General features: G+C 47.5%; 1 protein-coding gene across 1 annotated transcript; it reads left to right on the top strand.

The window, feature by feature from the left end:
- The first annotated feature begins 6,583 nt into the window (after positions 1 to 6,583).
- Positions 6,584 to 17,801, top strand: LOC124646676. Its single transcript, XM_047186762.1, has 2 exons — positions 6,584 to 6,829; positions 17,175 to 17,801. Exons 1-2 carry the CDS (start codon positions 6,584 to 6,586, stop codon positions 17,799 to 17,801), a joined length of 873 nt encoding a protein of 290 aa, XP_047042718.1.
- The last annotated feature ends 2,396 nt before the right edge of the window (positions 17,802 to 20,197 follow it).

Consider the following 20,197-nt stretch of genomic DNA (forward strand, 5'->3'; position numbering starts at 1 on the left):
GGCCGCGCCACCATGTCATCTGGGGCCCACGGGGCCCCCTCCGCGGCTCTCGGGTGTTCCGGATGCTTCCGGGCAAAATAGGAACACGGGCGGTGATTTCGTCCAATTCGAGAATATTTCGTTACTAGGATTTACTGAAACCAAAAACAGCGAAAACGAGAACTGGCACTTCGGCATCTTGTTAATAGGTTAGTTCCAGAAAATGCACGAATATGACATAAAGTGTGCATAAAACATGTAGGTATCATCAATAAAGTGGCATGGAACATAAGAAATTATAGATACGTTGGAGACGTATCATGGGGCTGCCGAGCTTCTGCTACCGGCGGGGTGGAACGGGACGGGGTCACCTGCTACCGGCGGGGCGACCGAGCTTCTGCTACCAGCGTGGCAGGGCGGCCTACTTCTGCTAACGACGGGGCAGGGCTGCATACTTCTACTACCGGTGGGGCGGGATGGGACGGGACAGGGTGACCTGCTGCCGGTGATGGGCGGGGCGGCCAAGCTTTTGCTATCGTCGGGGCAGCCTGCTTCTTTTACCTGCAGGGCAGCCGAGCTTTTGCTACCGACGAGGCGGGACGGGGTAACTTACTACCGGTGATGGGTGGGACGGCCAAGCTTCTGCTACCGGAGGGGCGGGGTGACCTACTTCTGCTACCGACGGGGCGGTCGAGCTTCTGCTGCCGGCGGGGCTTCATGCTTCTGCTACCGACAGGGCGGGCGGTCTGCTTCTGCTAAAGAGAGGGAGGGAGGAGCATAGAGCGTGACGGTCGGGGCGATTTTTCGGGTGAGGCCAGCCGGGTTGAGGTATTAAGCTCGATTTGAGCTTCTCTCCTCAGCCTGGCTAAATGGCTTTTTTGAGGCGAGGTGGGCAGTGCCTTAGTTGGTCCGAGCCGACTTACCAAACAGCCAAATGTGGGAAAATTTGTAATGAGATAGGAAAATATAAGTTTACGCGTCTAACAAACACACCCTTTATGTATTTGAAATATTAACCCGGTGCAACGCACGGGCAATTTTCCTAGTCTTATCTAATCGAGGCGTGGATTCAGCGTTTGCGATGGAACATACTATTGGCCCATTAAAGAAACCAGCGCCGCTGGGCCCCCCTGGATTTCTGGGGTCGCCCCGCTCGCCCTCCCGACCCCCCTTAGGACCGGGAGTAGCGGGTGCGATTTCTAATTTTTTTTTATCATGGTCCTTCTATCAGTTGGGACTTTTGGTCCAAGTGGCTAGTGCATGAACCTTAACATGGTATCAGAGCCCCAGGTCCCGAGTTCGAATCCTGGCTTTCACAATTTATTCTAAAATCCTCGCAGCCGCAGCCGCCGCCCTGGCACCCTGCCGTCCCGCGCCAGGCCGCCGCCGCTGCCTCTTTGCCTCTCTACACGTGTTGACTTGTCTTCCTTTCTTTCCGTCACACGTGAGAGAGGGTGTTGAAGTGTATAAGTAGATTGCCTAGCCCTTTCCATTTGTTCGGACTTTTGGTTCAAGTGGCTAGTGCATGAACCTTAACATGGTAGGTGGAGGACGGCGACCGGGGGCGGAGAGCGGCGCCGAGGGCCAGCGACCGGAGGAGCGGCCGGGAGCGGCAACTACGGCCGGGAGATTAGAGGACCAAATTTAGCTCTGATACCATGTTAATGTTGATGCACTAGCCACTTGAACCAAAAGTCCAAACTTATGAAAAGGGCTAGGCAATCTACTTATACACTTCATGCACTAGCCACTTGAACCAAAAGTCCGAACTGATGGAAATGGCTAGGCAATCTACTTATACACTTCAACACCCCCTCTCACGTGTGACGAAAAGACGAGAAGACAAGTCAACATGTGTAGAGAGGCAAAGAGGCAGCGGGAGGCCGGACGCGGCAGGAGGCTGCGGGGAATTTAGAATAAATTGTGAAACCCAGGATTTAAACTTGAGACCTGGGGCTCTGATACCATGTTAAGATTTATGCACTAGCCACTTGAACCAAAAATCCGAACTGATGGAAAGGGCTAGGCAATCTACTTATACACTTCAACACCGAGTACCGACACTTGGCTGGTAAATCTAATTAAGCAACGCACATCAAAAGAATGGATCTTTCCGACCCTCTTAACTGGTCCCTGATTTTGGCAACTCTTCTATCCACGATTAACTAGACAAGTAAACGGATGGTAGTCTGTCTATCAGATATTATACGTTCATGGCCCGTGGCCTCGAGGATTGCTGAATGGTTCAGATGCACGGGTCATCATCGCCCAGCCCCTTCACCCTCTAGATGGCTTGCTCGGACTTCTTGGGGCCTCTTAGGTGAGCCAGCCCCCGAATACGGTCGATCGTTTTTTGATCTAACTCCAAATACGTCGTTACTTGCGGCTTCCTCTGTATCAAGTTAAATGAATGTACAATAATCAGTTCTACTCCATAAGCTATACGAGTTAGTTTTGTATAAAATATTGAAATATATATACAGAGAAAACGAGTAAACGACCTTGATCTTGGAGTTGGATGGGACCCCATAAGCTCTCAAGAGGTTTCGCCACTTGTCCTGAAGCATCATGGAACAACATGTTATATGAATTAATAGTTCCAATCAACTTCAGTATTCTCCATCGACAAGATAGAACAACTCGAATATTCACAAACAGCCACTAAATTGTTCGGAGCAAGCTATTATACATACCTTGAGGTTTGTCGGGTCGCGAACTGGTAATGACCCTGCACATTTTTTGCCTTTTTGGCCTGGGAAGTAATGTTTCTTCACCTTTGTCCATGCTAAACCATATCTTTCGATGCCATCGACAAGTTTCTTCACTAGCTTCTTTACGTTTCCAATGGATATTATTTGTTCTAGGTTGTGATTTCCCGCCTCGGCTTCCTGATGTCACATGGCCTAAGGACGGTGTGTTCTGCAAAACATCACAAGTTATGCATCCGTGTTTCCATTAATGGGTGATGGATTAAAATTTGCATAGAAAGGATGTACAAAACAAGCGCTAAACCCAAGTGGTTTTGAGTCCTTGAAACTAATAAACGCTGAAGTTTTAGACATGAAAATTAAAATGATGCTTATTCTAAAATGCATTGTTACATATCATACAACTTTATTTGGATATTTGGTAGTTTATAATGAAAAAAGAGCATACCTCTAAAGAACTAATGGCGCGTTTTCGGCTTGCTCGCCCTACGAGCTGTGCAGCTTTGGAGGTGCACCCTTCGCCTCCTTTCTTTGGAGCTGCCATGCGCCCTCCAAGGTCAAGTTCATGAGATGACATTTTGCGTATGATCGCGTCCAGACTGAAAGTTCGCTGCAGAGGAATAAATACTCAGCTTTAAAATGAAAATAAAAATGATTAGCACCAAAAATTGCATGGTTACAGAGGAGACTACTTTCATTGATTATTTTTGGTACTACTTTATAACGGCCGTAGAGTAAATCAGTATAGAACTAAATTTGTTCCTACCAATGGAGATAGACTCCTCTTGCGAGAAGCTCTTGGGCCACGCTTCCAGTTTTCCTTCAGAATAAGGTCTTGAAAACAAAACATTTGTACGTTAGCTTTGCAATATACAAAATTGAATTTTCCCACATGTGTAATAGAGTTTTAAATTAGATAACACAAGGTAATTAACATGTTACCTCCATAGTATTGGTCTCGCCATGTCATATCTTGGGGCTGCTCGAATGCGGCGGTTCCAAGGACGTGTTCTCGGCTTCCTGGCACTACAAGCTGTGATACTTGGGAGGCACTGTGGCACGCTTGGCCTCCTTTATCTAAAGCTTCCATGCGTCCTCCAAGGTTAAGTTCTTCGGATGGCTCTTGGCGCAAGATTGCACCCAAACTCGAAACTCGCTGCTGGAGAAAGGGATCCCATCCCACCCCGAAGCAGCATGCGCCATCTGCGGGCACCTCTTCTTTGAGTGCAGTTTCGCGCGTCGCTTCTGGGATGTGGCTGATGACCAGCAGTTCTTCACCTTTCCAATGCCGAGCTGCGTCCACTCTGCCTCTGCGGCTACCTTCTATTTGCTGTGCCTCTAGCACCTGTAAAAACATAGGAACGGAATTGTGTTCCAGGACATGAGACTCAGCCTCCCCATCTTTCTCAAGCTGTGCCGGGATGACGATCTCCTGTGGCAGGCTAGACTGCCCGCAGAGCGCTGGCTGGAGCTGGACTGCTTCCCCCTCCACTCCCATCCCCATGTACATCTGAATAATTGTGGATGCAAAATGTTAGACTCACGCATAGATTAGTGAAAATTCAGGTGAAGGGCGATTGGCTTAGTTAGCGCCCTACTCTAATGTGCGCTACTAGCATAGATCGACAACAAGGCCTCTTATGTGAATGCACAGTGTCTATTTGTTAGCACGGAGATAGCTGATGAACGAAGGTAAAATCGGGGGAGTATACATAAAAATAGCTTATTACCTGGCTTGGAAGAGGGATAGTATCAGAAGATGGAGGCCAATTCAAAGGATTAGCCAATATGGGTCCCCAAATCCCTTTCTGGTCGTCCATGCTATGCGTAGCTCAGCGAGCAGCTACCGCCTCTTCAGTGTAGGAATTGAACGTATCGCTGAAATCAGTGTTGTGCATTCATTCAATAATAATACACACATAGTACGTGCTAAAGTTACATATATAGAGTATATAAATGCGTATGTATAGTATTAGCACTATGATAAGTATGCGTGGTAAAGTTACATAGTACTGGTAAAGTTACATAGTACGTGAAACCTTTGGATACTGGATTCAATCGGCTGATGGCGATTGTCTATTTTCCACCAGGTGGTTGGCTTAATACTAGACATCTATATGATGCATATATGAGTTTTCCTACTTTTATTTCGTTGGCTGATTTTTGTATCATCCTTATGTGATCCGTGATTTGTTAACCTTGATATTTGATACTCTCGCTTGGCAATAAAAGAAAGTCGTGTGCATCGTTTCGATGCAGAGGCTCAGGTGATTGCTCCCATTTCGAAAAAAGATTGATTCTCCAGACAATATTTTGTCTAATATGCAACGCGACTGAATGAAAAAGTATATTTAGACTTTATTTGGCACTAAAGTTTTGTTGAGGATTAGTGAAGATAATTGATGTGGGCATTACCCTTCAGGTACCCGACATTGCCCTACCTCTTCTAGCCCAATAACGGGTCCATCTGAAGCACCGCAGCTCAAAATGGACCAATACGTCAGTTGCACGGTGGAAAGATGGAGACGATTTTTTGAAGAACAAGGAGACGTTCGAATAAGAAAAGGATAGATAGAATCTCTTTGTATTGTATTCAAAGCCGTGCAGGACTCTCGGGACCTGGCCTCCTATATAAAAGCCAGGAGAGGGCCTGCTGGATCCTATCTCATAACCGTGTATGTCAAACTCTAGAAACCTTGCCTCTTGGCAAGAACACCACCACGCAGTACTTCGGCTGCCCCATTGTAATCGATTTCACCTAATCAAGATCATACAGACATGACGTAAGGGTATTACCTCATCGAGGGCCCCAAACCTGGGTAAATCTCGCTCCCCGCTTGTCTGGTATCCGATATCTCGTGCTAACCTGCAGGATTCCGCTAACCCTAAGCCCATCATGGTGGGCATTGCCGAGAAGCCACATCATCAATAATCCTCATGAAACCCTAAATCCCCACTTATTTCTGAAATCATGTTTTAATATTTCAGATTTGTTAAAATATTATCTAGATACATTCAAATTTTAACAAATCTCAGTCAACCTTAATGGAAGAGAGTATCATAGTATTGAGAGAGTTTAATCCCAACTTATCCTTACTTTTCCAAAATCTTAGTGTATTTTTTTCAGTATCTAATACTCTACCATTACCTAGTGAGGTCTTCTTTGGTATTAGAACCTTGTGGGGATTAGTGGGATAATACTTTCGAGTATTGGGTGAAGCCTCTCACATCACCCAATTTCCATAAAACCCTATCCTCAATCTACTTGGGAGGGATAGAGTATTGAAGATTGAGAAAAATACACTAAAATTTGGAAAAAAGTGGGGATAAGCAGGGATTAAACTCGCTCATACTCTAGCACCAAACGTGCATGTAGAATAGGTGAGGATTTGAATTTTGATGGGGATTATCCCACTAAATCGAACTAAAACTCTAGTATAAAATAAGGCTGAATTAGGGATGAGATTTTGTGAAAATTAGATGAAGGTGAAGATTTCACCCATGTATTTTCTCCACTAACCTCCAAAAAACTTTGATGGCAAACAAAACGGAAGTGTCGAGATCAGAAGAGATCGGATAAAAACGAGGGATTTACCGAACCCGGAAGTACGAAGAAATAAAACCAGCGGATCTGCAGAAACCAGACAGTATGCATGCATCAGCTAGGTCGCTAGAGCGTGTGCATGCTGCATCTCGTCTGATCCGTAGCCTCTCTCTCACACTCGATAGTGACCAAGGACGACAGTGCTGTCCCTCAGCGAGCACTCCGCTACCCCGGCTGGTTGCCTGAGCCGCGCTCATGACCCTCTTTGACGGCAAAGCCGCCCGACGCTGAAGCGGCCGGCGCCTGTCGGTATACCCTAGCCTGGGGAACCGTTGCTCTCGAGATTCCCTAGATGCTTGATGCCCGCGCTGCCGTTTCTACGTTCAGCGCCGCCGCTTTTGCATCTCAGCTCGCCAACGATGAGGGTCACCGTGGTGCGACATGCATTGATCCGACCCAAGTTGCAGCCTGGGTGCTGGGGAGTTGCGACTATGTCTCTTACCTGGCCTGTGATGCGGATGGCGCGCACGCCGCCGGCGATGGTCGAGGATTGCAGCGGTGGAAAAGTGGCAGGGCCGTGGATGGCAAGGGAAGCAAGGTGAGAAGAGCCGGAGAAGAGAAGAACAGTCGAGTGGAACACTGTCCTCATTGACGGAGACTGGAGAGATGGGAAGGAAGCCAGATAAAGGGACCACCAAGTCTTTTTTTTCTTTTCTGCCAAGTCCATTTCTTTTTCCGATGGTGATTAAGGCAGTCATGGTCTTGCACCGATGCTCACGCTCGGATGATGGGATACCGGGAAGAAAGGAAAGACCCGAAGCTGATTTTGACGTGATATTTGTACAATCATTTAGATTTACCTGAGTAAGAAAGAAGAAAATTCTTAGGAGGTTGAGCAAAATTGAAATACTCAATCACCTGCTAAATGTAACAATGTCGATGAGATTACCATAGTTCTCAAACCAACCCATTGTTGTTTGTTATAAGCAAAGAGAGACAAAATTAAGAGTCGTCGCACAAAATTTTCATATCCATAAGAAACGTTTTGACAAAATGAGAGAAAATCTGCTGTCAAATATTGTGATATTGACTATATTTAACTCAAGATTAACGATTGGCACATAAATTGATGTCAGTATATCCAAGGAGATATCATTTTTGCGAAATACGGTACTTACAAATACGTACGTATACTCATTCCTATGAACACACGCACATATACTATAACTCTAAGCACTTCCAAAAGATTGAATTCGAACACCGATCGAGCGGATCTTGAGATCAACGAAGTCACCATAATCATCAAACTATCAACGGAAATGTCCTCTTCCATTAAAACAATATTTTGCACTTATTAAACACCAAAGTGTAACCTAAGAGCATATCCAGCCGTGTTCCCCAAAGCGGCCCCCAAAGGGATTTGGGGCGCCGAACAAAATTTCATTCCCAGCCGCACGCTCCAAAGCTTCCTTCCGTTCGACGTTGTCCAATATGGTGCCCGGCGCCCCGAGATCGTTCCCGGTCCACAGGGGATGCTCCGGGCACGCCGAACACAACGAAAAGCGAGGCAGGCTCCACCTGTCGGCGACCACTTCCATAACGGTTGGTTCGCGTCTTTTATTTCTCATCGCGCCTTCCCTCTCGAGCCTCCCACCCCTTTGTCGCCGCTCGATTTGCCAGCCATTTCGACGGTAGATCTCTTCTGAGTCGGGAAATCATCGCAGTTGGCTCTCTCCCCGGCCTTTTCATCGCCGCCGCTTCGCCAGCGCGTCCCAAAACACGGCGTCCAATCCGCCCCACCTCCGCGCACATAAGATGTTCGACGCCTTCTCAGGTAGGCGCGATAGGTCGTTGTTCGTTGCCTCGTCTGCCGTGGCTGAATTTTAACCATTAATTTTTCTTCAGACATGGATAGCGACGACGAGATGCTTGTTCGACTGCTGGAGGACGAGCAAGTCTTCGACGACGACATCCAGGAGCATTTGCTGATCGTTGCGTCCCTCTAGAACATGCTTGACGCCGAGGTGGAGAAGCGGAAAAGGCCACGCCGCGAAGGATCAAGGTCGGGGAAGAACTCGAAGCCCCGGCAGAGAATGGAGGGGCATACCATGCTGCACAACGACTACTTCGCAGATGCCGCAACACAGGCTGATAATTTTCGGCGCCGGTATAGGATCAACAAGGGTTTGTTCATGAATATCCTCTACGGCGTTCGAGAGTTCGACCCCTACTTCAAGCTGAAGCACTACGCTGTAGGCGTTGCCGGGTTCTCGTCGATTCAGAAGTGGACCGCCGCCATGAGGATGCTTGCATACGGAGCACCTGCCGATACATAGGACGACTACCTTCGCATGAGTGAGTCTACTGCCATTGAGTGCATGTACAAGTTTTGTCGAGCCGTGGTGGAAAATTTTGGCAAATAGTACTTGAGAGAGCCAACTGAAGAAGAGACTGCAAGGATTATGGCACAAAATGTTGCGAGAGGATTCCCTAGGATACTTGGAAGCATCGATTGTATGCACTGGTCATGGAAGAACTGCCCGTTTGCTTGGAAATGTATATACAAAGGGCGTCATGGATATTGCAGTATGGTGATTGAAGCCGTGGCAGATTATGACTTGTGGATTTGGCATTCTTTCTTTGGCATGACGGGATCACATAATGACATCAACGTGTTGCAAAGGTCTCCGGTATTCAGTAAACTAGTGGAAGGTCATGCTCCACCAAGCAACTATGAGATCAATGGCCACCAATATACCAAAGGCTATTATCTAGCTGATGGTATATATCCAAAATGGGCCACTTTTATCAAAACAATCCCGGCTCCATCAGGTCAGAAGAATTAACACTTTGCTTCACGACAGAAGGCTTGCAGGAAGGATATCGAGCGGGCATTTGGTGTGCTTCAAGCTCAATTTGCAATTGTCCGGTACCCTGCTCTAAGCTGGTCTCACGACCAAATGTGGGAGGTGATGTAGGCTTGTGTGATCATGCACAACATGATCATCGAGGATGACCGCAAGAATCAGGTCAGGAGACATGTTGGTCCCTATGAGTGTCAGGACCCTCTTGCGGAGGTTGATCATGAGTTGCTTGCAGATTTGCTGATTTCCTCGCCATGCACACAAAGATCTATGACAACAATGTTCACAAGCAACTTCCAAATGATCTCGTTGAGCATATGTGGAGGATCAAAGGATTATCCGCAAATGCCGCGGCGCCTTTATCTAGCCCCATTTATTACATTTGTTTATTTATTTTATTGTTTGTTGTATTTTAATTTGAAAATTATTTGGGCAAACATATTTATCTGTATGCTATGTTTTGATAAATGGTTGTGTTTTTGAAAACTCTATAAAAAGTTTGAGGCGGCGTTTGGGGGACGCGGCTGGGAGCGACGTCTCCCAACACGGCACGAAGAAAACACATCTTTCAAATGCTTGGGGGACGCGGCTGAAAATTCTTTAAGAAATTGTGTCATCATAAGTCATAGAATTTAAATTATGTGACTTAATAAATTGTACTCATACCTACTAAGTTATGTTATATGTCTAGTAAATTGTGTCAAAACAACTTCCAAGAAAAAACACTTCATCCGATGCTATCCTTTCATTGGTATCCACCACCTAACTCCTTCAATTTTTCGTCCATCTTCCTTGCTCTTTTTACGCGTGGGGCAGTACACCACAGTCAGCAGCAGTAAATACGTACGTCAATCGTAGAACTGGGATAAAACTGGTCAGCCGAGCAACCGACCAAGTAGATGGGACGGAGCCACCAGTCTCGTCAAGCGAGGCGTTGCAGGAAGACCGTCGTAGCCTTGTGAGGGGAGAAATAGAGGCAGATGAGCCAGAGTGAGTATATCTGACCGGCTGATGTCCCTCGCGACCTGCGCCGAAATCATTGCTGAAATGCCATGATAATCAACGTCCAGGTCGAATACAGACGAGGTACGGTAGCAAAACGTGGTGTCGTGCGTTGTAGCGTCAGCAAAAAGTTGGATACACGTGTTTTTGGCAGATCATACGCCTGTAGTTGGATTCACGTGTTTTTGGCAGATCATATCTTGTCGGATGGTAAAAATACTGGGTTTACTGCGACTCAATAGACTAAGGCATCTTCAACAGGAGGACGCAAACATACGCTGATTGACATATCTGTACAATTGATAAATGCGTTGAAGTTGGACAACACATAGAGATCGAGCTAGATGCGTCACTAGGTTTTCTAGATGCGCGAAAAATACAGCGCATAAACAACAGTTACCAAACGCTGTAAAATACAGCGTCAAAAACAAGTTTTGTATACATATGATTAAAAATAGGATCAAACTTACTACAAAAAATATAATTTAAAACGAAAACAAGAACGATAATTAAACGGATACAGTACATCTAAAAATACAACTAAAAATCGTAGAAGTCAAAATCTGATCCCGACAACTTCAACGGCTCAGTCAAGACCAAATCCACCCAACGTTCGGTCGTCAGGCTAGATTCCTGCGCCTGATGAACCTCTTGCGCGTGCGAACGCGCTCCTTCTCCGACATGCGCTCCGCCTTCTTCTGCGTGTAGAAGGCGCACTCGTCGGGGATGTCCTACGGGAAGGTGGCCCACGCCTGCATAGCGCATTCATCCACCTGCGCAGTAGCGAGGGGCGCTGCTCGGCGGTGACGAGGTTATCGATTGAGGGTGGCGCGTGGCAGGCGAGAGGGGGCACATGGCGCGAGGGATTTTTCAGTGGCGGTTGAGGACGCGTCGCGCGCCGTTTTATACCGCGCGCGACGACAAATTTAAGCACGTGCCATTTTCACGTGTTTATTGGAGCGAAAATTTTTGACGCCGACGCGCTACGTTGGTGCCTTTTACTGCACATGTATCTGTTGGAGATGCTCTTAGCACTAGAATGATGGCTGATCCCGAGCCCTTGCTGCCGGCGGGGTGCATTTTCATCAGACCCTCCCGCTCCCGTGCTCTCATCGTCGTCTATGGCGCACGGTCAGCTGCAAGATCGACTTGAAACAGGTGAGGAAGAGGCTGGAGACAAATTAATTTCGTGCAGAGCGTTGCGTATCTTAAGGTGTAATTCGTGGCTCCCCAGTTGACCGGCCAAGCTTGAAGCTGATGAGCAGTGTTCCTAGATCTTGAGGATAATTTGTTTGGAGCCAGCAGTCAAATGAGCTACTGTAGCTGTTCTCGGCGTGGGATCCTTAATTTCTTCGGAGCGTGGTGGGTGCTGTGAGTGCTGCGCGTTTTGATCGGCGATTTACACAAAAATAATCTAAAAGTGAAAGAAAAGCACAGACTAATCTTTCGGCGAAACTATTTCACCAATCTAACCCTTTTGTGTGGCGCCCCTCCCACAGACGCCACACATATCCATGTAGCTCCCCTCCTGCCGGCGCCACTTTCCCAGCCGACGTGGCCCCCTCGCCGCTGAGCTGGTGCGCCCATCCGACGTGGCAGCATGTGTGGCGCCCCTCCCAACGGCGCCACACATGCACTTGGAATTGCCCAAAACATACTGTGAGACAAATCCTCTGGGACTTAGCCGTTTTGCGAGGCTCGATGCGTGGCGCCGATGCCACGGGCGCCACACTAGCCTGTGCGGCGCCGATGCCACGGGCGCCACACATAGAGGCTCGCGAAAACGGCTAAGGACTTATCGTCCGGAGCCCCTGGATGTTTTCGACCCAATAGTTCATATAAGTTGGCATGTGTGGGGCCGATGCCACGGGTGCCACACTAGCATTTGTGGCGCCAGTGGGAAGGGCGCCACACATTGACTTGTGTTACAAACATGAAAAATCCTACCAAACTCCAACAGTTACGAGTACAACATTGGACACAACAAGTAGCAATTTCATGACATACACATATAACACTTCATAGGTCACATTGTAGCACGTAGATTCAAACAACAAGTAGCATTACAGACCATGGTTCGAAATGACATAGGGTTCACAAATCGATACTTATGAATATAGAGTTTACAACAACACGTAGCACATCCTAGTAGCGTCCTGGACGTGCCGTCCTCGCGGGCTGCTTCCGGACGGCCATCCTCTTCGTCCGTTGCCGTGGCTGTTGTTGCTGCTGCTCCTGCTCCTCCTCCTGCTCCTCCTGCTCCTCCTCCTCCTCCTCATCTGAAGAGAACGGCTCGTCGTTCGTCATCCTCGACAAAGCTGATCTCCGCGGCGGCCCGTCATCCTCCTCAGTGACAACCTTCTTTCCTCGGTTGACATAATCTTCCGGAGTGTACCGGTTTGGAGCCTTGCCCCTTGGCTTGAACTGGTAAGCTGACCGTGGGGCTTGCTTGGAGGTATGCTTTAGAAGTATGCCTTGACTCAGAACTAGGTCGTCCTCAGGAATCTTCACAAACATGAACACATGAGATTACAAAAGTTGAAATTAGTAAGAACATGTTTGACAGCAACAAAATAGTCCATACCTCCCGCTCTTCTGAAGAGGAAGATGTAGCGATTTCGCCTTCCCGGCAACCTAGCAAGCTGGCTAACCGCCGCATCTTTCGTGCAGTGTTCGCGTCATGCCGTTAATGGTTACAAAGCCACCACATCATAGTACCGTACATTCAAAGTTGGTGATCATACCTTAATGAAATACCGCAAAGGTCCGACGGGCTTTTCATCTCTCCCGCTCCGCTCCCACATAACCTCGCACTCCTCGACTGTTTTTGGATCTCCTCCCGCTGTGACAAACATAGCATACACAATTGAAGCGAGCACATGGCAATCTAGATGATGTACTAGTTAGTGAGAGAATTCGTTACCACGAAGTTCAGCTCGGAAGCAATAGAAGTCGATCTCCCTCTGCGAGCAAAGGTGTCGTGGCCGGCTTTGCCCAACCTCATCGAACTGGATGGGGTCGTCCAAGATCTCCTCAGGATACGCGTGCTTAACTAACTCGATACGCGTGTTCTCATGGAACCACTCGAGGTATTTGTTGAAAGCGGTGAAGTCGTGAGGCACAATCTGCTCGTGGCCGGCATTCCGTGCCGCTTCCAAACAGTGTTGGAACGCTCGCGATGTGGCCGCTATGATGGACTGGCCAATTTGTGATCTTCCTCTCGCCGCTGTCTATCAAGCCTCGCAAGAATCAACAAGTTAGTTTGTACCTCTTCTATCAAGAACCTTCCATCGCATGATTCCGTGAAGTTTACCTATGAAGCGCCTTGTCCGTGTCTTGCCACACTCGGTGGGCACTCCGATACAGCCCAAACCTGTCTCATCACTCTTTGCGGCTGGTGGTGTTCAACAAGCCACATGCATATGAGTGGGCAGCACATACGCCAGAACCGCGCCTCCTCCGTGCACTTATGGTTGAGGTCAGCCATCCCCGCGCCAATACGGTAGTAGGTACCATATGGCTCCCATTCCACCTGCAGAAAACAAATAGTTCAGAATTTACAACATGCCAGTAGAATCAATGAAAACTAGGATTGCAAAAGAGTGATCGGTTACCTGCTCAGCGGTAAGAGTGTCCAACTCCGCAGTGTACTGCCTGTACATGATCTTTGGATCGCTCGTCATCTCCGAGATATTGTCCCAAAGGTATGCCCAAGTCGGCTCCCGATCAGGGTTGTTCCGGTAATGAGGACAATGCGACTCCTGGAGTACCCTAGGCCGCCCAACTGATATGCGGTCCCAGCTCCATACGGAAAGTAGGAGCAAGCATCCACCAATACCGCCGCTCCCAGTCCTGCTCCCAGTCCTGCGACAAGCTTCGTCCAAGCTGCGTACATAAGACATTTGGTTACTACTTTGTGTAGCACACTACTATAGGAAAATAGTACATAGAACAAGTCATCACCTGCCGGTAGAGGTAGGCAAGTGCCGCTGTTCCCCAACTCCACCGGCTGTCCAACACAGTAAGCGCCTTCAGCCAACACCAATGGGCCAGCTTCCCCCACCGTCGGGAAAGAGAGTCCTCGAAATCATGTACCATAAGTACACGCGGGCGTACGTCCTCCGAGTGTCCTCGTTGGCCCCTTCCGGGCATTCTGCAAAGTTAGTCCTTATCCAAGCGAAAGGTGCGCCGGCGGGAGCTCTCTCCTTTGTATTTGCTGGCGCCGGAGGAGCCATGCCAATAAGCGCCGCCATCTGCTGGCGCCACCTATCAGAAGCTGTGTTCATACACAGTGGCTCGCCCTGAATAGGAAGTCCAAGGATCATGGAAACATCCTGGAGAGTAGGGGCCATCTCGCCGGCCCTCAAGTGGAAGGTGTGAGTCTCCGGCCTCCACCGGTCGACAAGGGCGGTGAGTGAAGAGGGGTTCATGTTCGGCCCCCCACGGCTTACAAGGGATATGAATGGCATAAGACCGGTAGGCTGGATGAACTCCGTGTACCTCTCGTCATACGGTATATCCACTGTGCCATGGTAACCAATCTTCAAAGGGTGAAGATCCGTTCCCCTCTCCGTCATATGAACAGCCCGGTGCTCCCTGTCGTCCTCTTCATCCAGAAGCCACACCATCCTACATGTTTACAGAACCATACTATGAGTCATTCCACTAACAAAAATGAGCAACACATACATGAGAGTTCATATCCAAATACATGAGAGTTCCATACATACACACATACATTCATATCTAGGGTTCCAACAAATATTTGGTTCAAATATGAGTTATTCCATCACAAATAGTAGACATTTCAAGACATACATACATAGAATTTGAACACATACATAGCCATTTTATATCTACATAGACAAATCTAGGGTTCATATCCAAATCCACCAAATCCACCAACAATAGTGGACGAATCAGAGGGAATCGAAGGGGAATACCTTGAGGAATGGAGGAGGAAGGACTTGGCCGGATAGATCTGACGATTCCTTGGTCGATTTGGTGGGGGGGCCGAAGGGGAGGCGGGCGGCGGCGACGGTTGGGGAGGAGAAGCAGAGAGGAAGAGAAAGAAGAAAGAGAGGGTCGGGCTGGGCGCGGGCGCCACACTTAAGTGGATGTGTGGCGCCCGTGGCATCGGCGCCGCACAGGCTAGTGTGGCGCCCGTGGCATCGGCGCCACACATCGAGCCTCGCAAAACGGCTAAGTCCCAGAGGATTTGTCTCACAGTATGTTTTGGGCAATTCCAAGTGCATGTGTGGCGCCGTTGGGAGGGGCGCCACACATGCTGCCACGTCGGATGGGCGCACCAGCTCAGCGGCGAGGGGGCCACGTCGGCTGGGACAGTGGCGCCGGCAGGAGGGGAGCCACATGGGCATATGTGGCGCATGTTGGAGGGGCGCCACACAAAAGGGTTAGATTGGTGAAATAGTTTCGCCGAAGGGTCAGTCTGTGCTTGTTATTTTTGTGCAAATCGCCGTTTTGATCACACTGCTTTAACTTTTCAGCCCCACAAAGTACACGAACGCCGGGCCTTCCATCTGCTCCGATACGTTTATTGCTGGCACGTGCAGCCGTGTGTCAGTGTATGTCTGCCATTGACCATATTCCGCTTCCTGTTCATCTGCTCTGATACGTGTTTCGTACCTCAGGGCATCTCCAACCCGCATTTTATCGTACTCGCGCGTTCGTTGCGCTAAAATGTTCATTTTTTTTCGCGCGTCCGTTTGCGTTTGGGATAGAGCGGGACTTTTTTTCTCTTCTTTATTTAAACATAGTTCCAAACATTACATATTGGAAAATTATTTTACACAAACTAATACATAGTTTGGAACATAGTTTACACAAACTAATACATAGTTTGAACCATGGTTGACACAAATAAAAATATTTTAAAAAAAGAAACCAGTTGTGTTGATTTCCGTTTGTTCGCTGCCAAAAAAAGAACATTCAAGGACACACCCAGTCACCTAAACTGGAAAATCCAGCTTGGGACGGTGCCCCTGTTGGTTCTTTCGAGGAAGAACAACCAGAAACCTCCACTACTAGCTTCGTCTGGCCCGTAGCCATATTCGCTGCAAAGAAAGAACACTCTAAGTTCTAACTATCGGTGTCCGAGCCGGATTCGCCCGTGTGGCAGTGCCTGCGGCAGGCTATGTCGTCGAGCACCTTGACAATCATCTCGCCGTCCCCCTCGTAGAGGAAGGTGAGTTGGCAGCCGGGCTCGAGCGCGAGGTCGCGGGCGAACTTGTCCCACCCCGTGTGCAGATACATCTTGCCCTACCCGTCGAACAAGACATCCACAGTCCACCGGCAGAAGTTGCAGCTGGCCTCCCTTAGCTGCAAGTGCGCCGGCTCGACGCCATCGACGAACTTGTTCGAGAGCCGCTTAATGCCGAGTGGGTCGTCGTCGATGCGGAGGAGGAACTCGAATCAGCGGTCGCCCTTCGAAGACGAGGAGGGCGCAGGCGACGGAGAGCGTGGGGCCGTAGCTGCTCCACCATGGTGGCCCCTGCCCTGGCCCCGGGGGCTCCCAGGACCCGCCATGGACTCATAAGCAAACCTGCACGAAAGCATGTCGAATATCCGGGCGAAAGGCGAACAGCTTCTTTCTATTTGGTTATTTTATTCTGTTGTTGCGAAGGCTTAATATTAAACATACATTGTCCCACTCTTGGATCCAATGATAAATTGATAATAAAAAGGAGCCTATGGGCTTAGAGAAACCCCTAGTACCTGATGGCTAGAGTCTTCCTTCTTTTGCTACTGCACTGCTTCCAATTCCTGAAAGAATGCTATCTATGAGTTTATGTGAGCTCAAGAGGCTTCAGTGAAGTGAGGGCGGAGAGGAGATTAGGACTGGGCTTACCTTGCATTCATTGAATCATTGCTAAACTGTCATATAAACTCGTATTGTAAGTAGTCTTTCTGGATATCTGAATCCCCACTAAACCCTCTGTTAAGATTCGTTTTTCACGCGATAGAAATTATTTAATAAAGCAGAACCAAGGTGAACCGCTGAATAAATAGAAAGAACGAGAACGAGAATATCGTACTGAGTGGTGGCATTATGCGCAGTCGCCAATTAAATCCATATTGGAAAAAGTTGTGTCAATAACCAGAGTTGATTGGTCTTTCAAGTTGTCAGAATCTTTGTGGGCATATAGAACTGCTTACAAGACACCACTGGGAATGTCACCATTTAGATTGATTTATGGGAAAGCTTGTCATCTGCCAGTGGAACTAGAACACAAAGCTCAGTGGGCACTAAGAAGATTGAACATGGACAGTGATTTAGCAGGAAAAGCAAGGAAATTGCAGTTATGTGAACTGGAAGAATTAAGGAGAGATGCTTATGAAAGCTCAAGGATTTACAAGGAAAAGACCAAGCTATGGCATGATATGCACATCATTCGGAAGAAATTTGTTCCAGGACAACAAGTGTTGGTATATGACTCCAGGTTCCATCTGTTTCCTGGGAAATTTAAATCCAGATGGTATGGGCCGTGCACTGTTGAAAAGGTTTATGCAAATGGGGCAGTGCTTGTACAAAGTCAATCTCATGGGTCATTCCTGGTGAATGGGCAGAGACTGAAACACTATTTGTATGGAGAACCATTGACTATCCCTGATGAACATGACGATGAGCAAGATAACACTGAAACAGGAGGCATGGTGGCTTCAGCAACCTCCCCTGTAGCTTGACAGTGGTGGAAAGTCAAGCTAATGACTTTAAACTAGCGCTCTTCCAGGAGTTTTATTTATATCCTTTTTCTATTTACCTGATTATCTATTACTCTTTATTCTATAAATTATATAGTATAGTTATAGTCCATTACTTTACTTTTCTATTTAGATATAAGCAGGGTGGTCTGGTTCTTATATCCATGCAATGGAAGGGTATGAGATTTTTTAAAAGAATTAATCCAGGATTATCTGGTGAGATTTTCCCGATTACCTGTCTTGGCAATTATCCTTTGTGCAAATATTATGGCCCTCTTGCATGAAAACTTGGTATTTTGTTTTTTTCTATGTTCAAACTTAAAAGCTAGTTTGGGGAACTCGTTTGCTTGTTAAAATCTATTCATTTTGTCAAACTGCATTTCTGCAATAATTATCCGTCTGAATTCTCTACTGCTTCACAAGTTTATATAGTTACTCCATGCAACTGTTTGAAGGATAGAGAACCCATTTTCAGAAGATTTCAGTAATACCCTGTTTTGCCTTTGAGTCAACCAACACTGAACCCAGCTGGGCGCTGCGTATCCAGTCGGAGTACTTGGACTGTGGGGATGTATTGGTCGCAATTTAGGATTGTTACCAGCTAACTCAAAATAATCTTAAACCTAGCTGAATGTTGTGTATCCACTCGGAGCATTTGGACTATGGGGATAGATGCTGACACATTCAACTAACATTTTGTCAAAAAAAAATGATTTTTACTGACACTCTAGAACCCAGCTGGGTGTTGCGTATCCACTCGGAGCAACTGGACTGGGAGATAGAGACTAACTAATAAGACAATCTAGAACCCAGCTGGGCGTTGTGTATTGATGCGTGTAGATGTACACGTCCGTTGGGAACCCCAAGAGGAAGGTGTGATGCGCACAGCAGCAAGTTTTCCCTCATAAAGAAACCAAAGTTATCGAACCAGTAGGAGCCAAGAAGCACGTGAAGGTTGTTGGTGGAGGAATGTAGTGCGGCGCAACACCAGTGAAACCGGCGCCAACGTGGAACCTGCACAACATAATCAAAGTACTTTGCCCCAACGTAACAGTGAGGTTGTCAATCTCACCGGCTTGCTGAAAACAAAGGATTAAGCGTATCGAGTGGAAGATGGTGTTTGTTTGCAAAGAACAGTAAAAGCAGTAGAATGTATTCAGATGTAAAAGAATGGACCGGGGTCCACCGTTCACTAGAGGTGTCTCTCCAATAAGATAACTAGCATGCTTGGGTGAACAAATTACGAGGCGAGCAATTGACAAATAAAGATTCAATACATATCAACAATGATTACTATGTGATTTAATCAGGGCATTACGACAAAGTACATAGACCGCTATCCGAGCATGCATCTATGCCTAAATAATCCACCTTCAGGTTATCATCCGAACCCCTTCCGGTATTAAGTTGTAAACAACAGATAATTGCATTAAGTATGGTGCGTAATGTAATCAACACAAATATCCTTAGACAAAGCATTAATGATTTATCCCTAGTAGCAACAGCACATCCACAACCTTAGAACTTTCTGTCACTGTCCCAGATTAAATGGAGGCATGAACCCACTATCGAGCATAATTACTCCCTCTTGGAGTTACAAGTATCAACTTGGCCAGAGCCTCTACTAGCAACGGAGAGCATGCAAGAACATAAACAACACATATATGATAGATTGATAATCAACTTAACATAATATTCTATATTCATCGGATCTCGCCAAACACAACATGTAGCATTACAAATAGATGATCTTGATCATGTTAGGCAGCTCACAAGATCTATAACAATGAAAGCACAAGCGGAGAAGACAACCATCTAGCTACTGCTATGGACCCATAGTCCAAGGATGAACTACTCACGCATCAATCCGGAGGCGGGCATGATGATGTAGATCCCCTCCGGTGATGATTCCCCTCTCCGGCAGGGTGCCGGAGGCAATCTCCTGAATCCCCCGAGATGGGATTCGCGACGGCGGCGTCTCTGGAAGGTTTTCCGTATCGTGGCTCTCGGTACAGAGGGTTTCGCGACGAAGACTTTAAGTAGGCGGAAGGGCAGCGCGGGGGGGCCACACGAGGGCCCCACACACCAGGTCGGCGCGGCCAGGGCCTGGGCCGCGCCGCCCTAGTGTGGCGGCGCCTCGTGGCCCCACTTCCTTTCCCCCTCAGTCTTCTGGAAGCTTCGTGCAAAAAATAGGACCACGGGCGTTGATTTCGTCCAATTCAGAGAATATTTCCTTACTAGTATTTACGAAACCAAAAACAGCGACAAAACAGCAACTGGCTCTTCGGCATCTTGTTAATAGGTTAGTGCCGGAAAATGCTTAAATACGACATATAATGTGTATAAAACATGTAGATATCATCAATAATGTAGCATGG

The sequence above is a fragment of the Lolium rigidum genome, chromosome 4 (assembly GCF_022539505.1).
Source record: "Lolium rigidum isolate FL_2022 chromosome 4, APGP_CSIRO_Lrig_0.1, whole genome shotgun sequence".
In the NCBI taxonomy this organism is placed as follows: Eukaryota; Viridiplantae; Streptophyta; class Magnoliopsida; order Poales; family Poaceae; genus Lolium; species Lolium rigidum.

What these genes read in the sequence shown, in the direction of transcription:
- LOC124646676 (XM_047186762.1), top strand. Translation starts at nt 6,584, where the DNA reads ATGCTTGATGCCCGCGCTGCCGTTTCTACGTTCAGCGCCGCCGCTTTT. An exon ending in TGGATGGCAAGGGAAGCAAG is followed by an intron (nt 6,830 to 17,174) that starts GTGAGAAGAGCC and finishes CATTATGCGCAG; the next exon opens with TCGCCAATTAAATCCATATT.